Source organism: Eriocheir sinensis, chromosome 31 (assembly GCF_024679095.1).
Source record: "Eriocheir sinensis breed Jianghai 21 chromosome 31, ASM2467909v1, whole genome shotgun sequence".
NCBI classification, from domain to species: Eukaryota; Metazoa; Arthropoda; class Malacostraca; order Decapoda; family Varunidae; genus Eriocheir; species Eriocheir sinensis.
In genome coordinates this window covers 3053051-3075941 of record NC_066539.1, presented here as the reverse complement: position 1 = coordinate 3075941, position 22891 = coordinate 3053051, and the positions used below count along the sequence as shown (strand labels likewise).

Sequence of the window (22891 nt, the reverse complement as noted above, 5' to 3'; positions counted from 1 at the left end):
AATAAAGGACCATACAGGCAATACGTAAATAGCACTAAAAATTATAAGGACTTAGTATATGAGCTGACAAAAAACACATCTTCCTTCACATTCAGTCTTGTTCGGAAAGGCACTATTCAAACATACTGAAATCAAATCCTTCATCCCTTTATAAAACAATTGATATAAACTAAAGTAGAGCACTGATTAAAAGTTTTCTTCAAATATATAAATTGATATACTTGAAGATTCAGTGACAAAGCTTCTTGTACAGTGTAAATCAAACTAACACACCTAGTCTTACAGGTGCACAGGTCACTCTTTCCCTCCCACCACTCACACCTGCACACCACCAGCTGAGTAACAGGTGAGCAGGCTGGATGAGGGGTGACATACATATATTTTAAGAACTTCCCTATTCCTAACACTTAAAGCTCCTATTTCCCCATCAAATACTGTCTCCTGAGCATATGTTGGTAATTCGAATATTTCCTTCTGTACCCCAGGTGAGTAAACCAGGCGAGTAACTCAGGGCACCGCATACGGGAACAAAACGATGTATTAACGCCATGACATGGAAAACCCTTACCAACACCGACCCCCAAAGTCATGAACATTTAATTCCGTGCCAATATCTGCCGACAACCTGTTGAGTGGATTGGATATGAGCCACTCGTGTTTGCTATCCCGCCCCGCAACCTCGCCATGAACACCGCCCGGCCCCCGCACGAGACCCCGGGGCTGACACTTACTCTGGCCTCTCTCCCCGTCACTCAGAGTCCAGAATCAGCATTGCAGGCGGCGTCAATTGCTGGCTGAGTTTCATTTCCTCGCCGAGTGTCAATTTTCACCTCCCCCACCTCACTAGCTCAGCCCGGGACTGGCGAGAGTAATCGAGCCATGAGAGGAGGCCTTCTTCTTCCTCTTCTTCTTCTATAGTCTTCTAGCTCCTTCCTCTTCTTCTTTTTCTTTTTTTACTTCTTTTTATGTGGGCTTTATATCTTTATACCCTGATCTCCCTTCTTTTGTATCCTTTCATTATTTCTCTCTCTCCGTTTCCAGCTTTCAACCAAGACTATTTATATGGCTCACTATTATATAATTGTACCTGTCTATTTCCTGTCAGTCCTTGTATAGGTTTTAGTCCTCTGTCTTTCACCCCTCTCTTTGCTTTCTTCACAGTCTTTTCTTCAAGTGATTTATATTAATATTTCCCATTGAGCTCCATTAATTAGCATACATACAAACTCCCAAACTTATTAATCGGAGATGTTGGACAATCTCATGCAGTTTGTTGCATGGACATAATATATTTTACCTTATTCCATTAATAGCTATATATATATATATATATATATATATATATATATATATATATATATATATATATATATATATATATAGCTGTACCATATGAGTGATGGGGTTATAGTATATGGCTCTACCTTCTGAATAGTAGTAGTAGTAGTAGTAGAAGTAGTAGTAGTAGTAGTAGTAGTAGCAGTAGTAGTAGTAGTAGTAGTAGTAAAAAAAAAATGAGAATAAAGATAATAATAACAGCGATAGTAGTAACAGTAGTAATGATAATGATATAATGTAACAGTAACAGCAGTAAATTAACACTAATAATATATGCCTGTGTCCTGTTATCGGCGGCTCGGTTACTCTCGCCCAACGTATAGACGACTGAGTTTTTTGCGGGAGATCGTAATAATAAAGACTAGATTTCCTTAAAGACAACCGAACCTTCCATAATACAAACAAGATGAGGGTTCCGATTCCTTCTCCGGCAACCTGTTGTGTCCTCTATATACTCTACAGGTAAACACGGTGGAGATTAATCGGAAATTGCTCAATAACAACTTGATGTAAACCCCCAAAAACGTGTTATGTATGTATTTTGGAGACATGTATGATTTGGAAATAAGATCGATAAGAAAATTTGATTGGAAAAGGAAACTAGCACCACACACAAGTAACCACAGTGGAGATTAATCGGAAATTGTTCAGTAACATCATGAAATAAACCCCAAAAACGTGTTATGTATGAATTTTGGAGAGTAAATAAGACAAACAAGAAAATTAAATTGGAAAAGAAGGTTAGGGAAAAAAACTGACAGGGCGCAGGTGCAGTTAATTACAATGGGAGAAAAATAACGGGACGAAACAAATAAAAGTGTCATGTATGAGTTTTGGATAGATTGATCAGTTGAAAATAAAACCAATGAGGAAATTAGACTAGAAAAGCAAAGGTTAGGGAAGAAAACTGATAGGGAGGAGCAGTTACAATAGAAAAACCATAAAAATAAAGAAAGGAAACGATTGTGAGTGTGCATATAAAACCTGTAATCTCTTCTTCTATTTTTCTCTGCAATTGTCTTGGTATTTTAGGGCAATGAGGTGAGAGAACAAGGTAATATATGCTCAGGGGGAAAGTAGGAAAATGATGATTGATAGTTTATTGTTGCAAGTACCAAACAACAAAGGAGAAGGGAGGAACATGCCATCCCAACCCCCAGGCAGTACATAGTGTGATTATACAAGTAAGGATACATGTGGAAGTAGCACCAGGAAACTAAAAAGATACAGGGGAACAAGGTGAGGGCGCTGATACAAAAGCAAAGCACCCGAGACCAATACCAGGACCAAAACACACCAGCCCAATGGAAGAAGGGAGGAAGGTAAGCGTAACACACCCGAGGGAAAGTAATATTCTGGGGTCACTGAGTGTCCTGAAATACCCGAATTCGTAACCTTCGTGGGCTGTGAACTACATCTCAGGGGATGGAGTGGCTGCCCGGGCCGAGGAAAGCCGTGGACTTTGAAGTGACCTTTAGGCGTAGTCTGTTTGGGCTGGCTCGGAGGCTTCGCTGTACGAGACGAGGGCAGCTTCCTCTTATTTTTCTTCTTCCTTTGAACTGTGCCGCTTTGTATCGCTTCTTAGGTCCTCCTTGCTTCTGCTTCACGTTTAGATAATTCACTACGCGCACTTAGTTACTTCACTGCGCATTCTTATATACTTTGCTTTGCACCGAGCTGGGTTTTTTTTTTTTCTGTTCACTTTGCTTCCACTGACCTATCTGTTGTTTCATTCCTTTTCCCTAATGATCTCCACCACGGATGCTGTTAGCCTTTGCCTCTCCTCTCCATACCCTTTACATGGCACTATCAGCAGAGCACCAGACTGCACCACAGCACCATTAACAGGACATGGAGCTAGGGGGTATATTACTGCATCACTACTAAGACCGTGGTTGGAGTATGCTATTAAGTGTTGGTCTTTATGTTTGGTTGGACATATTGATCTCCTGGAATGCCAGCATCATGTACCTACACTCTGCTTTCATAAGTTTGTTGATACTGTTAAGGTATAAATATGCAATAATGTTCACCAGACCAGAGCAATTTTTCAGAAACAAACTTCTCATTATTAAGTTAATATAATTACTTTCCCCTAGAGATATGTGTTATGGCCACTATGTAGCAGACCTGGGCACTCTGTTCTACACACTTGGGTTAATTATGATGCTTTTTCACATGGAGATAGTTATCATAGGAAGATATCTGCAAAAGCCCTAGAACAAATTTGTCATTATCCTACCCTAGTCAGGATAGGTCATTATCCTTAGCAGCGACAGCTTACTATCCTTAGCAGAATTAATTTACTATTTTGTGGTGATAGGTTACTATTTTAGTTGTGATAGGTTATTATTATCTATATATATATATATATATATATATATATATATATATATATATATATATATATATATATATATATATATATATATATATATATATATATATATATATATATATATATATATATATATATATATATATATATATATATATATATATATATATATATATATATATATATATATATATATCATGTGGTTGAGATTGTTGATCAAGATGACCAGATGATACCAGCTATTCAGTGTACCTTCTTGGTGTTATGGCTAGCATGCCTACCTACACTTCTTTGGGCATGCGTCTGAATTCTTTCTTGGGCACTCGATGGATAGCCCGCTCACTTGTTCATTCTCCCTTTCAGTAAAAGGCAAACTTGGAAGCACACATTATAGCTGCGCATGACCTCAGAACTCATCTCCGTCACATTGGCCCTTGAACCTGTGGCTGGAAATAACCCCTTACCTCAGGTCACAGGGCCAGTGTGACATCCCAGGCACCCTTTTACTGACCAGCTCAAAATGGAGGATGAAGAGTTGGGGTGGGATGGGTTGGCTGTGCACCAACTGCTTGGGCCATGATTCGCACCAGTCCCATGAATTCACATCTAGATGTACTAACCACTTCGCCATGAGGGCACTAATTAGGATGGTCAATAAATGGCTACCTGGGAAAACCTAGGGAAGAGAAACTGTAATAACCCAAATGTTGCGCTTGCCTTGTGTCCCAGAGTAATGAGTTCTCACCCACCGTAGGATCGAGGGCCAATGGAATGAAGATCAGCACCGAGATCATACACAGCTATAGCGGATGCTCCCAACTTTACTGTTTTTCTTCAATAACCAAACAGAAACTTAACTCCCTAGATAGTAAGAGTTTCAGTCCTTCATAACCTTTGCCAGAAGACACTTCTTCCCCATAAATTAAAAAAAATTACCATAGGCTACTGTACATATATTGCTTTAGTGTACCTGGTATGCTCCCTTAAAAAAATCTAGGTAAATATTTTTGAGGAAGAATAATGCATTTGGAATATTAGGCTAATCTAGAAAGCAAACAGAAAAGTATGTATGGCAGATTAAAGTGGTTAGTAAAGACTAGTGTATTAGAACTGTAAAGCCGTTTTTAATATTGTTATGCCTCCATTGATATATACTGAAAAATAAATGAAGGAATATATATATATATATATATATATATATATATATATATATATATATATATATATATATATATATATATATATATATATATATATATATATATATATATGCACTAATTTTGCTATCTGATTCACCTCCATACATACTAATGATGCATCTTCACCTACAGTGGATGTTCTGACACTGTCTGGTCAAGAAGCTTGGGCAAGTGTTGGTATTGGAAGAGACAACTGACTACATGGATGCTTGATTAAAGGAGACCAGTTTATTTGCATATATATTTATTACAGGTAAGTTTCTTAAAAGAGTATATTTTAAAGTATGACCAGCTCCTAGCTTTTTTTCAATGGAGGCTTCACTGTGCAAAGGGGCTTAAGTTGTGCTAAGAGAACAATCATTTGTATCATAATTGTTTTTGGAAGTGAGAGGATTTTGAGGGAGGGCTTAAGCCACTCTTGGCACCACCATAGTTGATGGTTACCAGTACAATTATCAAAAACACTCAAAGCCATGATAAATCAATTGTAATTCTAGTCTAAATGATCTGACCCACATGCAAATGAGACTGTGTTGCTCAATTTGCCATCAGCATACCAGTAATGAGATGATATTGCTTAATTTGTCATTAGTATTATTGCTGTTTCAATGTCTGTTTCACATAACCAATGTAGTTTTAGAATCACAATGAGCATACAGAAGTCAAATAAAAATTGCATTAATAACCATAAAGTATTAGATCATGTTTACCTAATGTTGAAACATGTTTATGGACATTAAAGTATATTTAATTGAAATTTCATTTTCACTGGTATTTTTTTTAAGTTTCAATTCTTAATTTTGTTTATTGTGAGATTTGGCTCCTACCCCCTACTGAAACAAATTTTACCTTGCTTTTTTTCTCCAATTCATTTTAATCTGACTTATTTCTGTTGTAAATCACCAGTTTCTACAATCTGTACTTACCATCTAAGTTTAGCTCTTACAACAACCTCTGAAGGTGTTTTAGTCTTGCCTCAGTAAAAACTTTCTAATGTGGGCAAGGATATGTGTGCTTTATTGAGAACCTCACATGAATATTTGCCCAACCTTGTAAAAAATCATACTGTCCATGAATGAAGCTGTTTTATGCAGTGTCATTCACCTCAAGATACAGCAGGAGATAGATTTAACAAAACATATGTAATATTATGACTAAAGAATCTCATGGTAAATTGATTTTGTGTTTAACCAAAAATCTTATTTCAGTCGAATTCATTAGTTTGGTACCATAGCACAGAATAACAAATAATGCAATTATTTGTCAGTACAAAAACATGGGAAAAATTGAACAAAGGCCATTCGAGGACAAGAAAATTATAAGAATGCAAGGATGGATATGCAATATGCAGTATGGAGGGATTCTCTTGGAATGAGTTGTATCTGCTATTTGTTGTTCACACATGCATACTGTGCTCAGCAACTGGCGCACAAATACCAAGACTGAGCACAGCAGGCAGTGTTAGCACACAAAGAGCAAGGTGGAAGCCCACATTTTCAAGACTCGAGAGCAGGAGTCACTAGGATGCTGGACTGGGTTCTGTACATAGCTGGGCGTTATCGCGATAAGTTATCGCTGATAACAAAATCGGGTTATCGGCCATCCGCTACTTATTTAAATATATATCGGTATCTTCGTTACTTTTGTAAGCAAACTAGCGATAATCGCTACTTTTTCCGCCTCTCAGTAAAAAAAGTTGTCTCCCTACTGCGCATGCATGGCCCGGTGTTGTATGAAAAAACTTTGGGGTATGAAATATCTTCGGTGAAGAGATTTCATACTTAGATCATCAAAATTAAAACACTAGGTTATTTTTTTATGTCACTAAAAAATCAATATATCAAAGAGAAAAATCATTTAACTCTGCCCTAAAAATAATTATTCATTACCTCAAATTTGATATTCCATATTCGTTTGTGAGGATGCCATGGTATTGAAGGCACCCGGTGTTGTGTTATTTGGTGTCCCATCATCAAAAACTGGCGCTTTTGTTTACAAACACTGGTCTCTCGTGAACTGCACATGCTCAGACCAGTAAGTGTAGACCTGTACAGTCTCACAAAGCTTTTTAAGACATTAAGAGTTGCTGTTTCTAGAAACATAGAGAACGACACTCTGTACATATAAATACAACTCATACAGAGTGTCATTCTAGAAACAGCGAGGATGGTGGTAGTGGTACTATATGTCTGATTCAGCCTTCCAGCAACTCTTAATTACGGTTTAAAAGCTTTGTGAGACTGTACAGGTCTACGCTTGCTGGTCTGAGCATGCGCAGTTCATGAGAGACCAGTGTTTGTAAACAAAAGCGCCAGCTTTTGACAGTGGGGACGCCAAATAACACAACACCGGCTCAGGCGTTTCTAGTATTACCGTCCATAGGTACGTGTCAACGTGTGGTTTTCAGGTTTTGTAAGTTTTCTAAAATACGGATAATGAAAATTTGAATTCATCTATGTTTTTTTATTTGAAATATCAATATAGTATCGTTTTCGCCTATCGGACTTATCGCTAGCTAGTATCGGATTTGTGGATTTATATCGGGTATCGGTTATCGGTTATCGCCTATATTTGTGTCTCCAGTTAACGAATATCGGTTATCACCATTAAGGTTTTTCATTATCAGTTATCGGTCATCGGGAATAAGGTTTTCTGTTATCGTGCCCAGCTATGGTTCTGTACATGTTTATATCTTACTGGAAGCAAAGAGCCTGTTCATCATACAGAGGGACTGTGAAAAAAGGGGAGGGTATAACACAGCCACTGTGAGCATTCATGTGGGAAGGTTGCTACATAAAGATGCCTTCTATATATGCTACACCAACATGGGTCAGGCAGCCCGTTCCTTGGCACCACACTGTTGCACATTAATAACCCAGAGCAATTCAAACTGGCAACCATAGTTGCAGTCCAAATGATCCAAAGCATCCCTTGACTGGAGGTGGGTTGCATAGCAGCATCTGGCAGACTGGCAACCCTCTCCAGTCCCTGCAGATTTCTTTATATTATATTAGTTTTATTTCCTCTTACTTTAGACTTGATAATTTTTTTATGAAAACACATCCTAATGAGTGAATAGCGACTTAGATTAGCATTACCAACTACTCAAAGAGATGAGATTGTGGCTGCACATCATTTCTTTTTTTGTTTTTCGTTGTCATTTCTGGTCCCTGATAGTTGTGGTAATGGCTGTGGTTGTGGATGGCACAGCCAGACAAGAAGAAAAGGAATCAGGGGCCTTGCAGGAAGAAATTCCAGGGGATGACACTGGGTGGGTTTTGTTCAGCTTGTGAAGAGCATTGGGCAGGAAAACTATGTGGCATATTGAATCATGCTGAATGGAACATATTTGTGTAAAACTGATATTGCGGTCCCTATTCAGGGTCTCTGTTAAATTGATAATCTTTAAATTTATTTATGTTTAATCAGTTGTACAGCGTAGACATCACTTTACATGGATATCCATATTTTATAACGTATAAATGAATACGATTAATTTAGCTTAATGGATAAAGGAAACCAGAAAACCTTCTTGACTTATCTCATATGTATTATTACACTAACATTTATATACAACTTTAATTAATAAAAGGATAAATGTTCTACAACCTTTATCTATTACTGACCCAACAGATTTTATTACAGAAACTGTAAGATGGCATTACCTGCTGAAACATCCCCTACCTCCACCTGGCCTCTTCCCCCTTCACAGTACATCAACCAATACACCGATGAAATCATACGTAGGGGAAGAGCCCCAAAGCCTCCCTTGCCCATCCATAATGACTACACAATGTTCGGTGTTCCTTTCAACGCAGAGGACCTTATCATTAGGCCTCTAGAGTCTCAGGTTAGTTGCTACGTGCATGCCTCTTTTTGGTTTTACTTTATCATCAACTGTTTAGAAATCAGTAAAACTTCTTTTTCTGAAGTGTACTGGAGAATGTTATATATATATATATATATATATATATATATATATATATATATATATATATATATATATATATATATATATATATATATATATATATATATATATATATATATATATATATACAGTAAAACCCCGATTATCCGAAAGCGGATTATCCGAAATTGATCTGGATAATGCAATTAAATTTTTTTTTCTATACTAAAACGTTATAAAACATCAAAAATAAATAAAAGTAACTACATATGTACTATATTAACACATTTAAAATTGATAAGAACAGTTAAAATGAATATGCTTTCTAATGTATTGCCGAAATAGCTTGTAACGAATAGATCAATGTATTAGACAAAAAGCATTAAACAAACTCTCAACAACACCACGTCCGCACCTTCGCCCCAGCAAGGACGTAGGTGCGGCAAACGAACAAACTACTGCACGACTACTCTCACACCGTACTCTCAAGACAACGACACAAACACGACTCCCCTCTCCACTCCATGCCACATTCCCCTTCCAACATACGAGTTAGGCGATAATATGAGTCATCATACTGTGTCTCCACCTGCACGATGCATCAAGGTCACACTTGCAAGCTTGCACAACCATTCACAATCGCACTCTGCAACATTCACAATTCAGATCTGCAATGCTCACAAGTATCAACATACACTGGTCCAGACAAGGAGACACACAGACAAACATACAATAAAACATTTACATCACATGTTTTAAGCGTACTACTTTGTTTAGCGTAGCGTGTGTTTGTTTGGTTTCATTGTTTACATCGTCAGTCGCAACGCATACAATGCCGACGATCAAACTGGCGGCGATCCAAATGGCGGCCATACATCCGGAGTAGCCGAAAACTCGGCTTCTCCGACAGAGGCTTCCCCTTCATTCGGATAATCGGGGTTTACTGTATATATATATATATATATATATATATATATATATATATATATATATATATATATATATATATATACATATATATATATATACATATATATAATTTATGTGTGCAAGGGTCGTATTGAAAACTTTGTTTTTTTAAAGGATTATGTCCCATTAAGTAAAAGTAGATACTGTGCTACAAAGTGCACCATTAGTGTTTCATAAACTACTCTCAGTTGAACAATGAGTTTGCCAACTTTGGTCAGGCTACCAACATGCTTAGTACTATGTAATATATTTAACTTGAGAGTGGTTGTTAGTTTTAAATTTCATTATAAAGAGAACACTTCAAACATACCTTCTGCATTTAAGGGCTGTGGAAACTGCTTTATTTTCATTACTCTTTGTATCAGAGTTGCATCTCTTAATTACTACAGTTTTTCACAGTTCTTATAACTAATTCATGGGTGGAGGTTGGTTACAGAATAAGGATGCTTAGAATGAATGTTGCACAGAGTAATGGAGGTTTTGAGGAAACATGTTCAAGTTTTTTATTCTGCAGTGTGTTGCCTCAGCTGATTGTAACTACACCTATCCCTCATATATCGCATTTAACCCTTAAAGTGCGGGTGTCCACAATAGTGGACATGGCATTTTTTTAATGAACGCGCCGCCAGATTTGATTAGTTTGTCGTCAAGTACAGTAAACATGCCGTTTTTGAGCTTTATATGGGTATGGTACACAGAAGCTGTAAAAAAGTGATGCTTTTTATTGCTAAATAATAGAAAATAAGAACAATAGAGGTGGGTATCTGTCTATAATAAAATGTTTTCATAGTTCCTATTTCATAACTCTGTACTCGTTCTACCAATGCTTATATGGTGTTCAAATTAACGTCAAAGGACAGCTAAGGAAAAGGACTTTACAATGATACCTCATTCAGCAACGTTAGCTCAGTAAGAGAGAAGATACTTGAGGTTGAAGTGAGGTGTGTTTTTGAGTGAATATGCCCGCGTGGCAGGCCAGGCGCGGCAAAATCTAGCCCGCGCTTTAAGTGTTAATTGGGGATGCGAAACACCCATGATATAGAAAATCGTGATAGCTAAACAGTAGAATTAATGTAATTTTTTCTAATTGGTTCGTAGACCTCCCCAACTTACTGCATCTTCCCCATTCTTCCCCCTTTTCTCTCACTTTTAAAAGCAATAGTAACAAACAAGCAGCTAAACATTTGAATGACATAACAGCATATAGTAAAACCTCGACTATTCAGAGGCCCCAAGTATCCAGCAAAAATCTGGCCGGTCAAAGATTGAAAATATTCCGAGAAAAATTATTGAAAAATTACGAATGGACCAGGGCATAAGATTTGAAATACCCGCACCGAGCTTCAACCACCTCCAGAGTAGGCCTGACCTGCGTTTGAATGAGTCTTAAGTCAGGCAACATTGTGCAAAGTTACCAGTAGTCCAGTCACAGGTGTGGGATTGCCTTTGTAATGGCAATGGCAACAGAGCTCAGCTAACAAGTTTTGTCAAGATGGTGGCCCGAACCAAGACCAAGATCAAACTGTGTTGGGGGGATGTACAGTCAGCTGGACAGTGTAAACAAAGGGACCAATGTGTTGGGCCCGAGTCACTTCTGCTGCATCTTTTTACAAATGTTTTCTTCACCTGTGATTGCTGTTTCCAGTAAAGGGTCACCTGTAAGAGCAGCTGAGGGAATATTGTGAAGAAGCTGTTTTGGGGATGCCATCTTTGTTTCACCATTCAGTTTGACTCACCAGCCCACCTGCAGGAGCTGTGCGATTAATGGGTTAACTGTATGCTGGGCTGCCCTATGTCCATTTACAATAGAGGTGACACTGGCCACACTAACAGTGATGTTTGTTTACAAATTGTCTTCCCATTTGCCAAGACTTGGTCGTGGTCTTAGAGTGGAAGACTCCTATAGGTCACCACCAATCAAAATACAAGCCTGTGATCCACAAGAAATATCTGCAATGCCCAAAAAGTGTAGTTTTTTTATGTCCACATTATAGGAAATTTGCAATAGTCAACCCCATGATATATGAGGGATACCTGTTGATGTGAGGTAAGCTTAGGGTGCAAAAAATGGAGGAGGTGGAAATTTTAATATCCAGAAATAGTCTTATCTGAGTATGGGACCATTAAGGGAAAAGTAAGGGAGAGGGCAGTGGAGGAAACATGGCCATGGAAAGAGTCACAACAGATAAGGATATGTTGAGTAGAAAGGAGTTACTTCAGGAGAGCAAATGGATTAACAAAATGGCATGTTTTAAATGATATAGAGGTGGACAAGAGATGTGATATGCAAGGACAAATAATGTAGAGCACAGAGTGTAGGTATGGGTAAAATGTAATTAATTGAGGTGGCTTGAACTTATTGCCAGAATGCAGATTAGGGATTTTGTGAAGAGGGTGTATGAGATTCAAATGGGAGGAGGAGTGGCAGGGAGACCTCCAGCAAGATGAACTGATAGGACTCGGAATACACAAGGGAGATGTGGGAAAGGGTGTGATTTTTGTGAAAAGGGAGCTAATAATATTAACAGTGAGAACTAGAAACTGGGCATCAGAGTTGTATGTAGGAGGTTGAGTGTAAAGGGAATAAAGTAATTGCTATTATTTTGTTCTTTAGGATAATTTATGTTGTTTATTTTTCAGTCAATTCGTCGCCTTTATCCACAAAACTTTGATCATCGAAGAGAATTGAAAAAGCTCAATCACTCAATCTTGGTGAACTTCCTGGACCTCTTAGACATCCTCATCAAGTGTCCCGACTCAACTAAACGCACAGACAAGATTGAAGACATCAACATCCTCTTTATCAACATGCACCATCTAATAAACGAATTCCGACCACACCAAGCACGAGAAACTGTCCGTGTTATGCTGGAAATGCAGAAGCGACAGAGACACCAGGTATGAGACAGTACACAAGCTTTCATTCACCTCTCAGTCCTGTTATAAACAACGCTATCTAACTAAACATTCTGCACGATGTAAGGTATATTTAAGAAAGAAGAGAATGGTGATTGCCGAAGGAAAGGGAAAATTATGTAGCAGAATAGATTACTTTACCATCCACTTACTATTCAAAAATTCTACTGTGTTTATTGCTCACCTCTTGCATTTGACAGCCTCTTTCACAAATTTAAGTCACTCTCTAGGCATATGAGATGTATATAAGTTGGTAGTTTGCACTTCAGTTTTGACATGCAGAGGCTGAGAGTCATAGCCCCAGTTATTAAGTTTTCCTAAATTCATTTGATATTGATACTAAATATTGATAATTGTTCTGGGCTCCAGAATGCAGTCACCTAAATTTTGGTTCATGCTTTTCAGGTTGCAGAACGATTAGAACGGCAGGAAGATGAAGTGAGAAGACTTGTTCGAGAAGCTCTTGGCTCCTTGCCAGACAATTTAGACTCTGATTCAAAACTACTTGTGCCTTCCCTTGAGGAGCTCCAGCTGAGGCCAAAGAATGATGCAAGTAGCACTGCTGAGGACAAGTGCTCAAGTCTGGATAGACTCATGTGCAATATTGTGGATGCATTATAATAATATTTTATATACATAAACTACGATGTAATATTTAAATATATATATATTGCTATGTTATGATATTACTAAATGTTCCATAACTACATTATGACAGAATCATGCTTTCAGAACAATGAAATGGAAATGTGTATTTGTTCATAATGTTTGTGGTTCATAAGAACATTTTGTAACTTTGTATGACATAAGTGTAAGAAAAACACAACTTCTAATGAAGTGACATCCAAAAATTTTCTTATTTTCTTATGATTGTTTAATGATGCTAAGAAATATTTTGGAGAAATAGTACATAATATATGCTGCATAATGCAGTATCATTACTGGATACAAGATGGTGTAAATTCATTTTCTGTCCAATATATGCCTTTCTGGGGTTCATTTGGTCCTCTCTTCTCCAAGATTTCTGCCCTCCATCACCTCATTACCTCACCTGCTCATTTACAGTTCCCACCTGTATTCTGACCCGAGTGCTTTAAAGGACTTGGCCAAACAGTAAAGGTTTCTGTAACAAATTTTTTCATGCACTATTTGCTATGATTGATAATAAAGGTAAGAAAGTGTTTTGTTATGAAACTCATTCTGCCTGCCTCCATATGTGCCTCACTTCACAGTCATTGTCACTAATTGTCTCTGCCATGGACTCCTGCTTCTCACATAACCAAAAGGTGGGCCCCAGGAAGTAGAAAGCACACATGGGAGAGAACAGCATAAAGGCACATTCTAAGTAGTCCATGTACTATATTGATAAATCCAAAGAGAAAGGGAAAAAATTATTGATATGACAAGGAATAGATGAGAAAAGAAAAGTGCTCTCTTAAACTTGCCATGCCTTACATTCACTTGCCCTGTTGCGGAGACTCTTACACTTGTTTTAGTTACAATCCTGTCTTATCACAACGTGGTGTAACAGTTAGCATGCCCAGCTGCAAACCCACAGGCTCTAGTTTGACTCTGGCCTGGGACAGTCGGTGGCCAGTTAGCTGTTATTCCTCCCTATTGATTGGGGAAGGTAGCTATTTGGATGTCATATTTATCCTGTGTCCTGGAATAACTTTTTTTTTACTTTAGACAGGCTCAAGGGCCAATGAGACAGATGAGCACTGAGGTCATGAGCAGCTTAGTGTATTCTCCTAACTTGACCTTATAATGCATGGGTGGCTCCCAAAGTTTTCCTGGTATGTAGTATTTTTCTACCAATATGAGGAATAAATTTGTAAGTAGAGAAGTATTTAGTACATTCTAGTGAGTCACCATGAAACTGGAGGAATTATGGAAATGTTTGCATTATGTGATGAAAGAAAGAACAAAATTAGTAAACAGGAGGAAGAGGAGAAGGATGAAGTGGAGGAGGAGGTGGAGGAAAAAGACAAAGTGGAGGGGATGGAAGACATAGAGGAGGAGGAGGAAGAGGGGAAGAAGAATGGGTGGGTGATTAGGGAGAGAAAGAGAAGGAGGTAGAGAAGAAAGGAAGAAGAGGGAGATGGAGGAGGAAAAGAAGGAACTGAAAGAGGAGAGGAAGGAGAAGAAAATGGAAGAGGAGGGAGAAGGAGGAATAGGAAAAATAGGAGGAGGGGGAGAAAGAGGAGGAGTATAGAGAGGAAGAGAAATAGGAAGTGGAGGGAGGAGGAGAAAAAGGAGCAGAAGGAAGAAGAAGAAAAGGAGGAAGTGGAGTAGGAAAATGAAGACGTGGGAGAGTAGGAAGAGGAAGAGAGAGGGGAAGGAGAGAAAGCAAAAGGAGGAGGAAGAGGAAAATGAGGTGATGGAGGAGGAAGAAGAAGAAGAGGGAGAGAAAGAGGAAGAGGGAAGCTAAAAAGAAAAAAACCAGGATTAATAGGTGGAGGAAGAGGAAGAGAAAAATGGAGAGGAGGAGGTGAAGGAAGAAAAAAACTGGAGGAAGAAAAAGAATAGGAAGGAAAGGAAGGGGAGCAAAAGGAAAAGGAGGAAGAGGGAGAGAAGGAAATAAAGAAGAGGAAGAGGAGGAGGAGGAGGAGAAAAAAGATGAAACCGAAAAGGAAGAGGAGCAGAAGCAGGAAGAGCAAGAAAATGAGAAAATGGAAAGGACGAAAAGAAAGAAAAAAAAGGAGTTCTACAGGAGGATCAACATTGCCTGCCTCCACTACCGCCAGCAGACTGAATGGAAGGGAGGAGCATGCCATCCCAACCCCCAGGCAGTGTACAGCTTGTTTGTACACATTTTAAGAGTTCAATTCCTTCATTTTCCTACCGGTACTAGCGGCAATGCGCAGTGCCGAGTGATCATTAAGCTTCCCGGAGCCCAAGTGATCATGAGGCTTCGCGGTACCAGGTACCGGTACCGGGTACCGCGAGGAATCGATTCTTCGCGGTACCAGGTACCGGTACCTGGTATTGGTACCTGGTACCGCGAAGCCTCATGATCACTTGGGTTCCGGAAAGCTTAATGATCACTCGGCACTGCGCATTGCCGCTAGTACCGGTACCGTTTGGATCTTAGTGACGCTCGGCGCTCGCCCGCCTCCATGTGGTATGGGCCCTGTGTGTAGACGCTGAGTCACTGCCCCGCTGACCGTCTCCCCAAGTTCCCACCATTTTGTCCTGCTTTCCGTTTTCATCACAGCTCCCGTTTCCATTATTTTCTTATTTTATTTATTTATTGGAGTTACTGGATAATTCTTCATGTCCGATTCTTTTTTCTTTTTTAGGTTGCTAATAAATATTTTTATTGTTATTAGACTATGATCGAGTAGTCGAGTACCCATATCACCGAGATATCCACTCACTGAGTGGTGATCGCTCTCTCTCTCTCTCTCTCTCTCTCTCTCTCTCTCTCTCTCTCTCTCTCTCTCTCTGAATGAAGTGAATATTTATTTTTTCGATAAAAAAATAGCATGTATAGCTATTATGGATGTACTCGATCATAGTTTAATAACAATAACAATATTTATTAGCAACCTAAAAAAGAAAAAAAATCGGACATGAAGAATTATCAATAAATTCAATAAATAAATCCGAGCAACTGGTACCGGTTACCGAGCAATCTGGTACCGGTACCGTACCGTTTAGCTGGTACCGTTAGTACCGGTACTGGTACCGGTACCTGCCTACTCCTAGTTTTTAGTAGTTTCATGAGGGGGGGAGGAGGGGGTAGTGATATTTGTTTGTTATGGTTGTGTGGTGAATAAGTGATTGATTGATAGTTATTGTTGCAAGTAAACAACAAAGGAGAAGGGAGGAAGTAGTTTGTGTATGTTTGGTGGTTCGCTCCCGTTCACGTGTTTCGTTCACTCTGGATCGCTCGTTTCGGATTCGCTTCGCGCGTCTCGGTTTATTTCCATTAGAAGGTGACGTTAGGTAGTTGATTCACAGGTGTAAGCTTTCGCTGCCTGCCTTTACTGGAGACACCACCTCGAACCTCTTTCCTTCCGTGTGTCTGGGTAAAAGTTGTTATAGTTGGTGTGTGTGTTAATGTCCCATCTATTACTGTGGGTGGGTGTGTTAGTGGCCCATCTATTACTGTGTTTTTTTTTTGGTGGGACCTGGTGTTTTTTTTTGGTGGGACCTGGTGATTTTTTTGGTGGGACCTGGTGTTTTTTTGTGGGACCTGGTGTTTTTTGTGGGACCTGGTGGTTTTTGTGGGACCTGGTGTGTTTTTTTGTGGGACCTGGTGTTTTTTGTGGGACCTGGTGGTTTTTTATGGGACCTGGTGGTTTTTTATGGGACCTGGTGTGTTTTTTTGTGGGACCTGGTGTGTTTTTTTGTGGGACCTGGTGTGTTTTTTGTGGGGCCTGCAGGTGTTTTTTTTTGTGGGGCCTGGTTTTTTTTTTCGTGGAGAATGGTGTATTTTTTGGGGTGGGACCTGGTGTTTTTTTGGTGGGACCTGGTTTTTTTTTTTTTGGTGGGACCTGGTATTTTTTTTTTTTTTTGGTGGGACCTGGTGTTTTTTCTTGTGGGACCTGTTTTTTTTTTTGGTGGGACCTGTTTTTTTTTGTGGGACCTGGTGTTTTTTCTTGTGGGACCCGGTGTTTTTTTTTGGTGGGACCTGGTGATTTTTTTGGTGGGACCTGGTGTTTTTTTGTGGGACCTGGTGGATTTTTTGTGGGACCTGGTGTTTTTTGTGGAACCTGGTGGTTTTTTATGGGACCTGGTGTGTTTTTTTGTGGGACCAGGTGTTTTTTGTGGGACCTGGTGTTTTTTTTTGTGGGGCCTGGTGTTTTTTTGTGGGACCTGGTGTTTTTTTGTGGGACCTGGTGGTTTTTTGTGGGACCTGGTGTTTTTTTTTGTGGGGCCTGGTGTTTTTTTTTGTAAGGCCTGGTGTTTTTTTTTTGTGCGACTTGGTGTGTATTTTTGTGGGACCTGGTGTTTTTTTTGTGGGACCTGGTGTTTTTATGTGAGACTTTTTTTTTTTTTTTTTTTTGGGGTGGGACCTGTTTTTTTTGGGGGGGTGGGACCTGGTGTTTTTTTTTTTTTGGGACCTGGTGTGTTTTTTTGTGGGGCCTGCAGGTGTTTTTTTTATGGGGCCTGTTTTTTTTTTTTTTTTGGTGGGACCTGGTGTTTTTTCTTGTGGGACCTTGTGTTTTTTTGTGGGACCTGGTGGGTTTTTTTGGTGGGACCTGGTGTTTTTTTTGTGGGACCTGGTGTTTTTTAGTGGGGCCTGGTGTTTTTTTTGTGCGACTTGGTGTGTATTTTTGTGGGACCTGGTGTTTTTTTGTGGGACCTGGTGTTTTTTTTTGTGGGACCTGGTGTTTCTTTGTGGGACCTGGTGTTTTTTTTGGCGGGGCCTGGTGTGGTTAATGTTTATAATGACGCCATCTTAGTCGTCACATTCTAGCTCCCTGCAGCTCATTTTTTATTCTTATTTAGAGAGAATCTGGAGTCCAGGTTGATAGGTGGTTTTTAGGACAGCATGTGAATGGTCTAAGGCCACGCGCCCATGACTAATAAAATGGCAGCTTGTTTGTATACATTTTAAGAGTTCAATTCCTTCATTTTCCTCTGATTTATCCCATTTTTTATTATCGTTTTGTATCCATTCCCAGTTTTTAGTAGTTTCATGGGGTGGGGGGGTAGTGATTTTTGTGTGTTATAGTTGTGTGATGCATAATTGATTGATTGATAGTTTATTGCTGCAAGATTCGCCGCCTGCCTTTCCTGCAGACACCACCTCGAACCTCTTTCCTTGCGTGTGTCTGGGCCCCTCTATTGTCTCTTCGACGGCATACATCTAGAAACTGGAACTCGGGTGTTGATCCTTCTCCAACCATCCTCAGGGGTAACAGGTATGTTTGGCCGTGTATTTTGTAGCGGCGGACGGGATGCGAACCTGTGTGCTACTGAAAGCCGCTCCAGCACGCCACAATTCAGCCACCGCCTCACAAAGACACGGTATTTTTAAGTCTGTTTCCTTTACTGTTTAGATTTAGTGGTTTTTATATTTATTTAGCCATTTTCTTTCAGGACCCTCGACGGCATACATCTAAAAATTGGAACCACAGATGTTGCACCGACTAAACAAAACCTTCCAATTTCTCCAACCATCCTCAGGGGTAACAGGTATGTTTGGCTGTGTATTTTATTGTGGCGGACGGGATGCCATCCTGTGTGCTCCTGAAAGCCGCTCCAGCACACCACCACTAAGCCATCGCCTCCCTCTTGCTTTGGTAATAAATCACAAGACAAGGTATTTTTAAGTCGTTTTCCTTTACTGTTTAGATTTAGTGGTTTTTATATTTATTTAGCCATTTTCTATCAGGCCCCTCGACGGCATACATCTAAAACTTAGAACTCGTGTTTTGCTCCTTCTCCAACCATCCCTGGTACCCTACGTCCTTGTCCACCCAGCAGTGAATGGTTACCAGGTATTAATCGGGGGTTGTGTCCCGTCTCCTGGGATCAGTTCCCTTCTCCTTCAATTCCTTCACCCTCCTAGCTGTCTCTTCGGCATATGACCACAGATGTTGCGCCGACTAAACGAAACTTTCCAACTTTTTCCAACCATCCTCAGGGGTAACAAGTATGTTTGGCTGATGGCGGCGGACGGGACGTGAACCTGTGTCCTTCGTTTAGGGAGTGACCTCGCTTAGCCTTCCTCTCACCTACCCTGACCTGCCCTAACCTTACTGTGACTTTTTGAATTACATGTTTACCTGTCTTTACCTGTCTTAATTATTTGAACACCTTGGAACTGATGATGAATGTAGTGCGGTAACTATGCCTGATGAACAAGCCTCCCATAACCCAGTTAACCAGTGGGGTACCTCTTTGGCCGACTCGGTAAGGAGTGGCTCTCCCGTCACGTTGGTCGCGGGTTCAATCCCAGCCCAGACAGCCGGCGAATACTCTCTCCTGGTCTTGATAAATTTCTTGTGTGTTGTTTCGATACACGCAGAGGTCGTGTAGGAAAATAGAGGAAAAAAAGTGAAATAAGCTTGCGGGGCATGACAGTGGTGACATAGCGGAGGGCATCCTCTCCTGCAGTTCTGTTGAATTTCCCCAAAGGGGTAACAGGTAGGATGGCCCATGCTCTGAGGGTAGTAGAAAATGGGAAGTGTTGGAGGTTTGTCTCTACGGAGACATTGTGAAATAGTACACCAAAATGGGTCACAGTCTAAAGGTCTCAACACACAGAAATTAATCTACATTGAGGGGAAAGTCGTGTAGTGTGGCGACTATGCCTGATGAATGAACCTCCCATAACCCACTTAGCCAGTGGGGTAGCTCTTGGCCGACTCGGTAAGGAGTGGCTCTCCCGTCATGTTGGTCGCGGGTTCAATCCCAGCCCAGGCAGCCGGCGAATACCCTCTCCTGATCTTGATTAATTTCTCATGTGTTGTTTCGATACACGCAGAGGTCGTGTAGGAAAATAGAGGAAAAAGAGTAAAATAAGCTCTCGGGGTATGACACGTATACCACAGAGTTATATACTCTTGTGACGTGGTGGTTCGTGGTGGTGATGGTGGTGGTACATGATAGAGGTGGTGGTGGTGGTACGTGATAGTGATGGTGGTGGTGGTGGTACGTGATAGTGATGGTTATGGTGGTGGTGGTTCGTGATGGTGGTGGTACGTGATAGTGATGGTTATGGTGGTGGTGGTTCGTGATGGTGGTGGTACGTGGTGGTGGTGGTGGTGCCCTTGCCTTGCCTTGCCCTTCCCTTGCACACAAAAATTTTCTTGGCATGTTGCTGGGAAAAAAAGATCTGAGCATGCAGTGAAATAGCACATAGGCAGGGAAATCAGGGAAAGAAAAGGACAGAAAACCTAAGTTCAGGATGAAGTGCTTAAGCCTTGCCTTGCCTTGCCCTTGCCTTGATTTGCCCTTGCCTTGACTTAATTGTCTTGCCTTCCCTTGCCCTACCCTTGCCTTGCCTTGCCCTTCCCTTGCCTTGCCCTTCCCTAGCCTTATCCTTTCCTTGCCCTGCCCTTCCCTTGCCTTGTCCTTCTCTTGCCCCGCCCTTCCCTTGTTCTTCCCTTGCCCTGCCTTTCCCTTGCCCTGCCCTTCCCTTCCCTTGCCTTGCCTTCCCTTGCCTTGTCCTTCCCTTACCCAACCCTTCCCTTGCCCTGCCCTTCCCTTGCCCTGCCCTTCCCTTGCCTTGTCCTTCCCTTGCTCAGCCCTTCCTTTGCTTTGTCCTTCCCTTGCTTTGTCCTTCCCTTACCCTACCCTTCCCTTCCCTTGCCCTGCCCTTCCCTTGCCTTGTCCTTCCCTTGCCCTGCCCTTCCCTTGCCTTGTCCTTCCCTTGCCCAGCCCTTCCCTTGCCTTGTCCTGCCTTGGCTGGCCAGCCCTGTGCGTCTCGTCTTCTTGGCTGGCCAGCCCTGTGCGTTCCTTGACCTTGCCTTCTTGGCTGGCCAGCCCTGTGCGTAGCATTTTGCTTTGCCTTCTTGGCTGGCCATATACAGCCCTGTGCGTTGGTCTCCCTTGCCTTATCCTTCCCTTGCCCTGCCCTTCCCTTGCCTTGTCCTTCCCTTGCCTTGTCCTTCCCTTGCCCTGCCCTTCCCTTGCCTTGTCCTGCCTTGGCTGGCCAGCCCTGTGCGTCTCGCCTTCTTGGCTGGCCAGCCCTGTGCGTTCCTTGACCTTGCCTTCTTGGCTGGCCAGCCCTGTGCGTTCCTTGACCTTGCCTTCTTGGCTGGCCAGCCCTGTGCGTTCCTTGACCTTGCCTTCTTGGCTGGCCAGCCCTGTGCGTCTCGCTTTCTTGGCTGGCCAACCCTGTGCGTTCCTTGACCTTGCCTTCTTGGCTGGCCAACCCTGTGCGTTCCTTGACCTTGCCTTCTTGGCTGGCCAACCCTGTGCGTTCCTTGACCTTGCCTTCTTGGCTGGCCAACCCTGTGCGTTCCTTGACCTTGCCTTCTTGGCTGGCCATATACAGCCCTGTGTGTTGGTCTCCCTTACCTTATCCTTCCCTTGCCCTGCCCTTCCCTTGCCTTGTCCTTCCCTTGCCCTGCCCTTCCCTTGCCTTATCCTTCCCTTGCCCTGCCCTTCCCTTTCCTTATCTTTCTCTTGCCTTGTCCTTCCCTTGCCTTGCCTTGTCCTTCCCTTGCCCTGCCCTTCCCTTGCCTTGTCCTTCCCTTGCCTTGTCCTTCCCTTGCCCTGCCCTTCCCTTGCCTTGTCCTTGCCTTGTCCTTCCCTTGCCCTGCCCTTCCCTTGGCCTGCCCTTCCCTTGCCCTGCCCTTCCCTTGCCTTGTCCTTCCCTTGCCTTGTCCTTCCCTTGCCCTGCCCTTCCCTTGCCCAGCCCTTCCCTTGCCCTGCCCTTCCCTTGCCTTATCCTTCCCTTGCCCTGCCCTTCCCTTGCCTTGTCCTTCCCTTGCCCTGCCCTTCCCTTGCCCTGCCCTTCCCTTGCCCTGCCCTTCCCTTGCCCTGCCCTTCCCTTGCCCTGTCCTTGCCTTGCCTTGCCCTGCCCTGCCCTTCCCTTGCCCTGCCCTTCCATTGCCTTGTCCTTCCCTTGCTCTGCCCTTCCCTTGCCCTGCCCTTCTCTTGCCTTGTCCTTCCCATGCCTTATCCATCCCTTACCCTGCCCTTCTCTTGCCTTGTCCTTCCCTTGCCTTATCCTTCCCTTGCCAATTGCCATGTCCTTCCCTTGCCCTGCCCTTCTCTTGCCTTATCCTTCCCTTGCCTTATACTTCCCTTGCCCTGTCCTTCCCTCGCCTTGTCCTTCCCTTGCCCTTCCCTTGCCTTGTCCTGCCTTGGCTGGCCAGCCCTGTGCGTCTCACCTTCTTGGCTGGCCAGCCCTGTGCGTTCCTTGACCTTGCCTTCTTGGCTGGCCAGCCCTGTGCGTAGCATTTTGCTTTGCCTTCTTGGCTGGCCAGCCCTGTGCGTTCCTTGACCTTGCCTTCTTGGCTGGCCAGCCCTGTGCGTTCCTTGACCTTGCCTTCTTGGCTGGCCAGCCCTGTGCGTAGCATTTTGCTTTGCCTTCTTGGCTGGCCAGCCCTGTGCGTTGGTCTCCCTTGCCTTATCCTTCCCTTTCCCTCCCCTTCCCTTGCCTTGTCCTTCCCTTGCCCTGCCCTTCCCTTGCCTTATATTTCCCTTGCCCTTCCCTTGCCTTGTCCTTTCTTTGTCTTGCCCTTCCCTTGCCTTATCCTTCCCTTGCCCTGCCCTTCCCTTGCCTTGTCCTTCCCTTGCCTTGTCCTTCCC

At 42.1% G+C, this 22891-nt stretch overlaps 2 protein-coding genes across 5 annotated transcripts in view; one reads left to right on the top strand and one right to left on the bottom strand.

Annotated features, from left to right (window-relative positions):
• LOC127005802 (tyrosine-protein kinase Btk29A-like) overlaps positions 1 to 889 on the bottom strand; it is a 91536-nt gene extending 90647 nt beyond the window's left edge. Inside the window, exon 1 of the mRNA XM_050874923.1 lies at positions 732 to 889. The gene's annotated coding sequence lies outside the window, so the exon portion shown is untranslated. The remainder of the gene's footprint in view (positions 1 to 731) is intronic.
• A 1622-nt stretch (positions 890 to 2511) lies between these two features.
• On the top strand, positions 2512 to 13853 carry LOC127005801 (mediator of RNA polymerase II transcription subunit 7-like). Of its 4 annotated transcripts, none has more exons than XM_050874921.1 (6): positions 2641 to 2660; positions 4431 to 4544; positions 5008 to 5128; positions 8509 to 8725; positions 12395 to 12652; positions 13076 to 13853. In XM_050874921.1, the coding sequence occupies exons 4-6, from the start codon at positions 8531 to 8533 to the stop codon at positions 13289 to 13291; spliced, it is 669 nt and encodes a 222-aa protein (XP_050730878.1). In that variant the 5' UTR covers positions 2641 to 2660; positions 4431 to 4544; positions 5008 to 5128; positions 8509 to 8530; the 3' UTR covers positions 13292 to 13853. The 4 variants fall into 4 exon arrangements, with proteins under 4 accessions (XP_050730875.1, XP_050730879.1, XP_050730878.1 ...); XM_050874919.1 differs by having other exon boundaries at positions 2642 to 2660; positions 8521 to 8725; XM_050874918.1 differs by lacking the exon at positions 4431 to 4544 and having other exon boundaries at positions 2512 to 2660; positions 8521 to 8725.
• Positions 13854 to 22891: the final 9038 nt, after the last annotated feature.

What these genes read in the sequence shown, in the direction of transcription:
- LOC127005801 (XM_050874918.1), top strand. Translation starts at nt 8,531, where the DNA reads ATGGCATTACCTGCTGAAACATCCCCTACCTCCACCTGGCCTCTTCCC. An exon ending in TTAGGCCTCTAGAGTCTCAG is followed by an intron (nt 8,726 to 12,394) that starts GTTAGTTGCTAC and finishes TTTATTTTTCAG; the next exon opens with TCAATTCGTCGCCTTTATCC. An exon ending in AGAAGCGACAGAGACACCAG is followed by an intron (nt 12,653 to 13,075) that starts GTATGAGACAGT and finishes CATGCTTTTCAG; the next exon opens with GTTGCAGAACGATTAGAACG.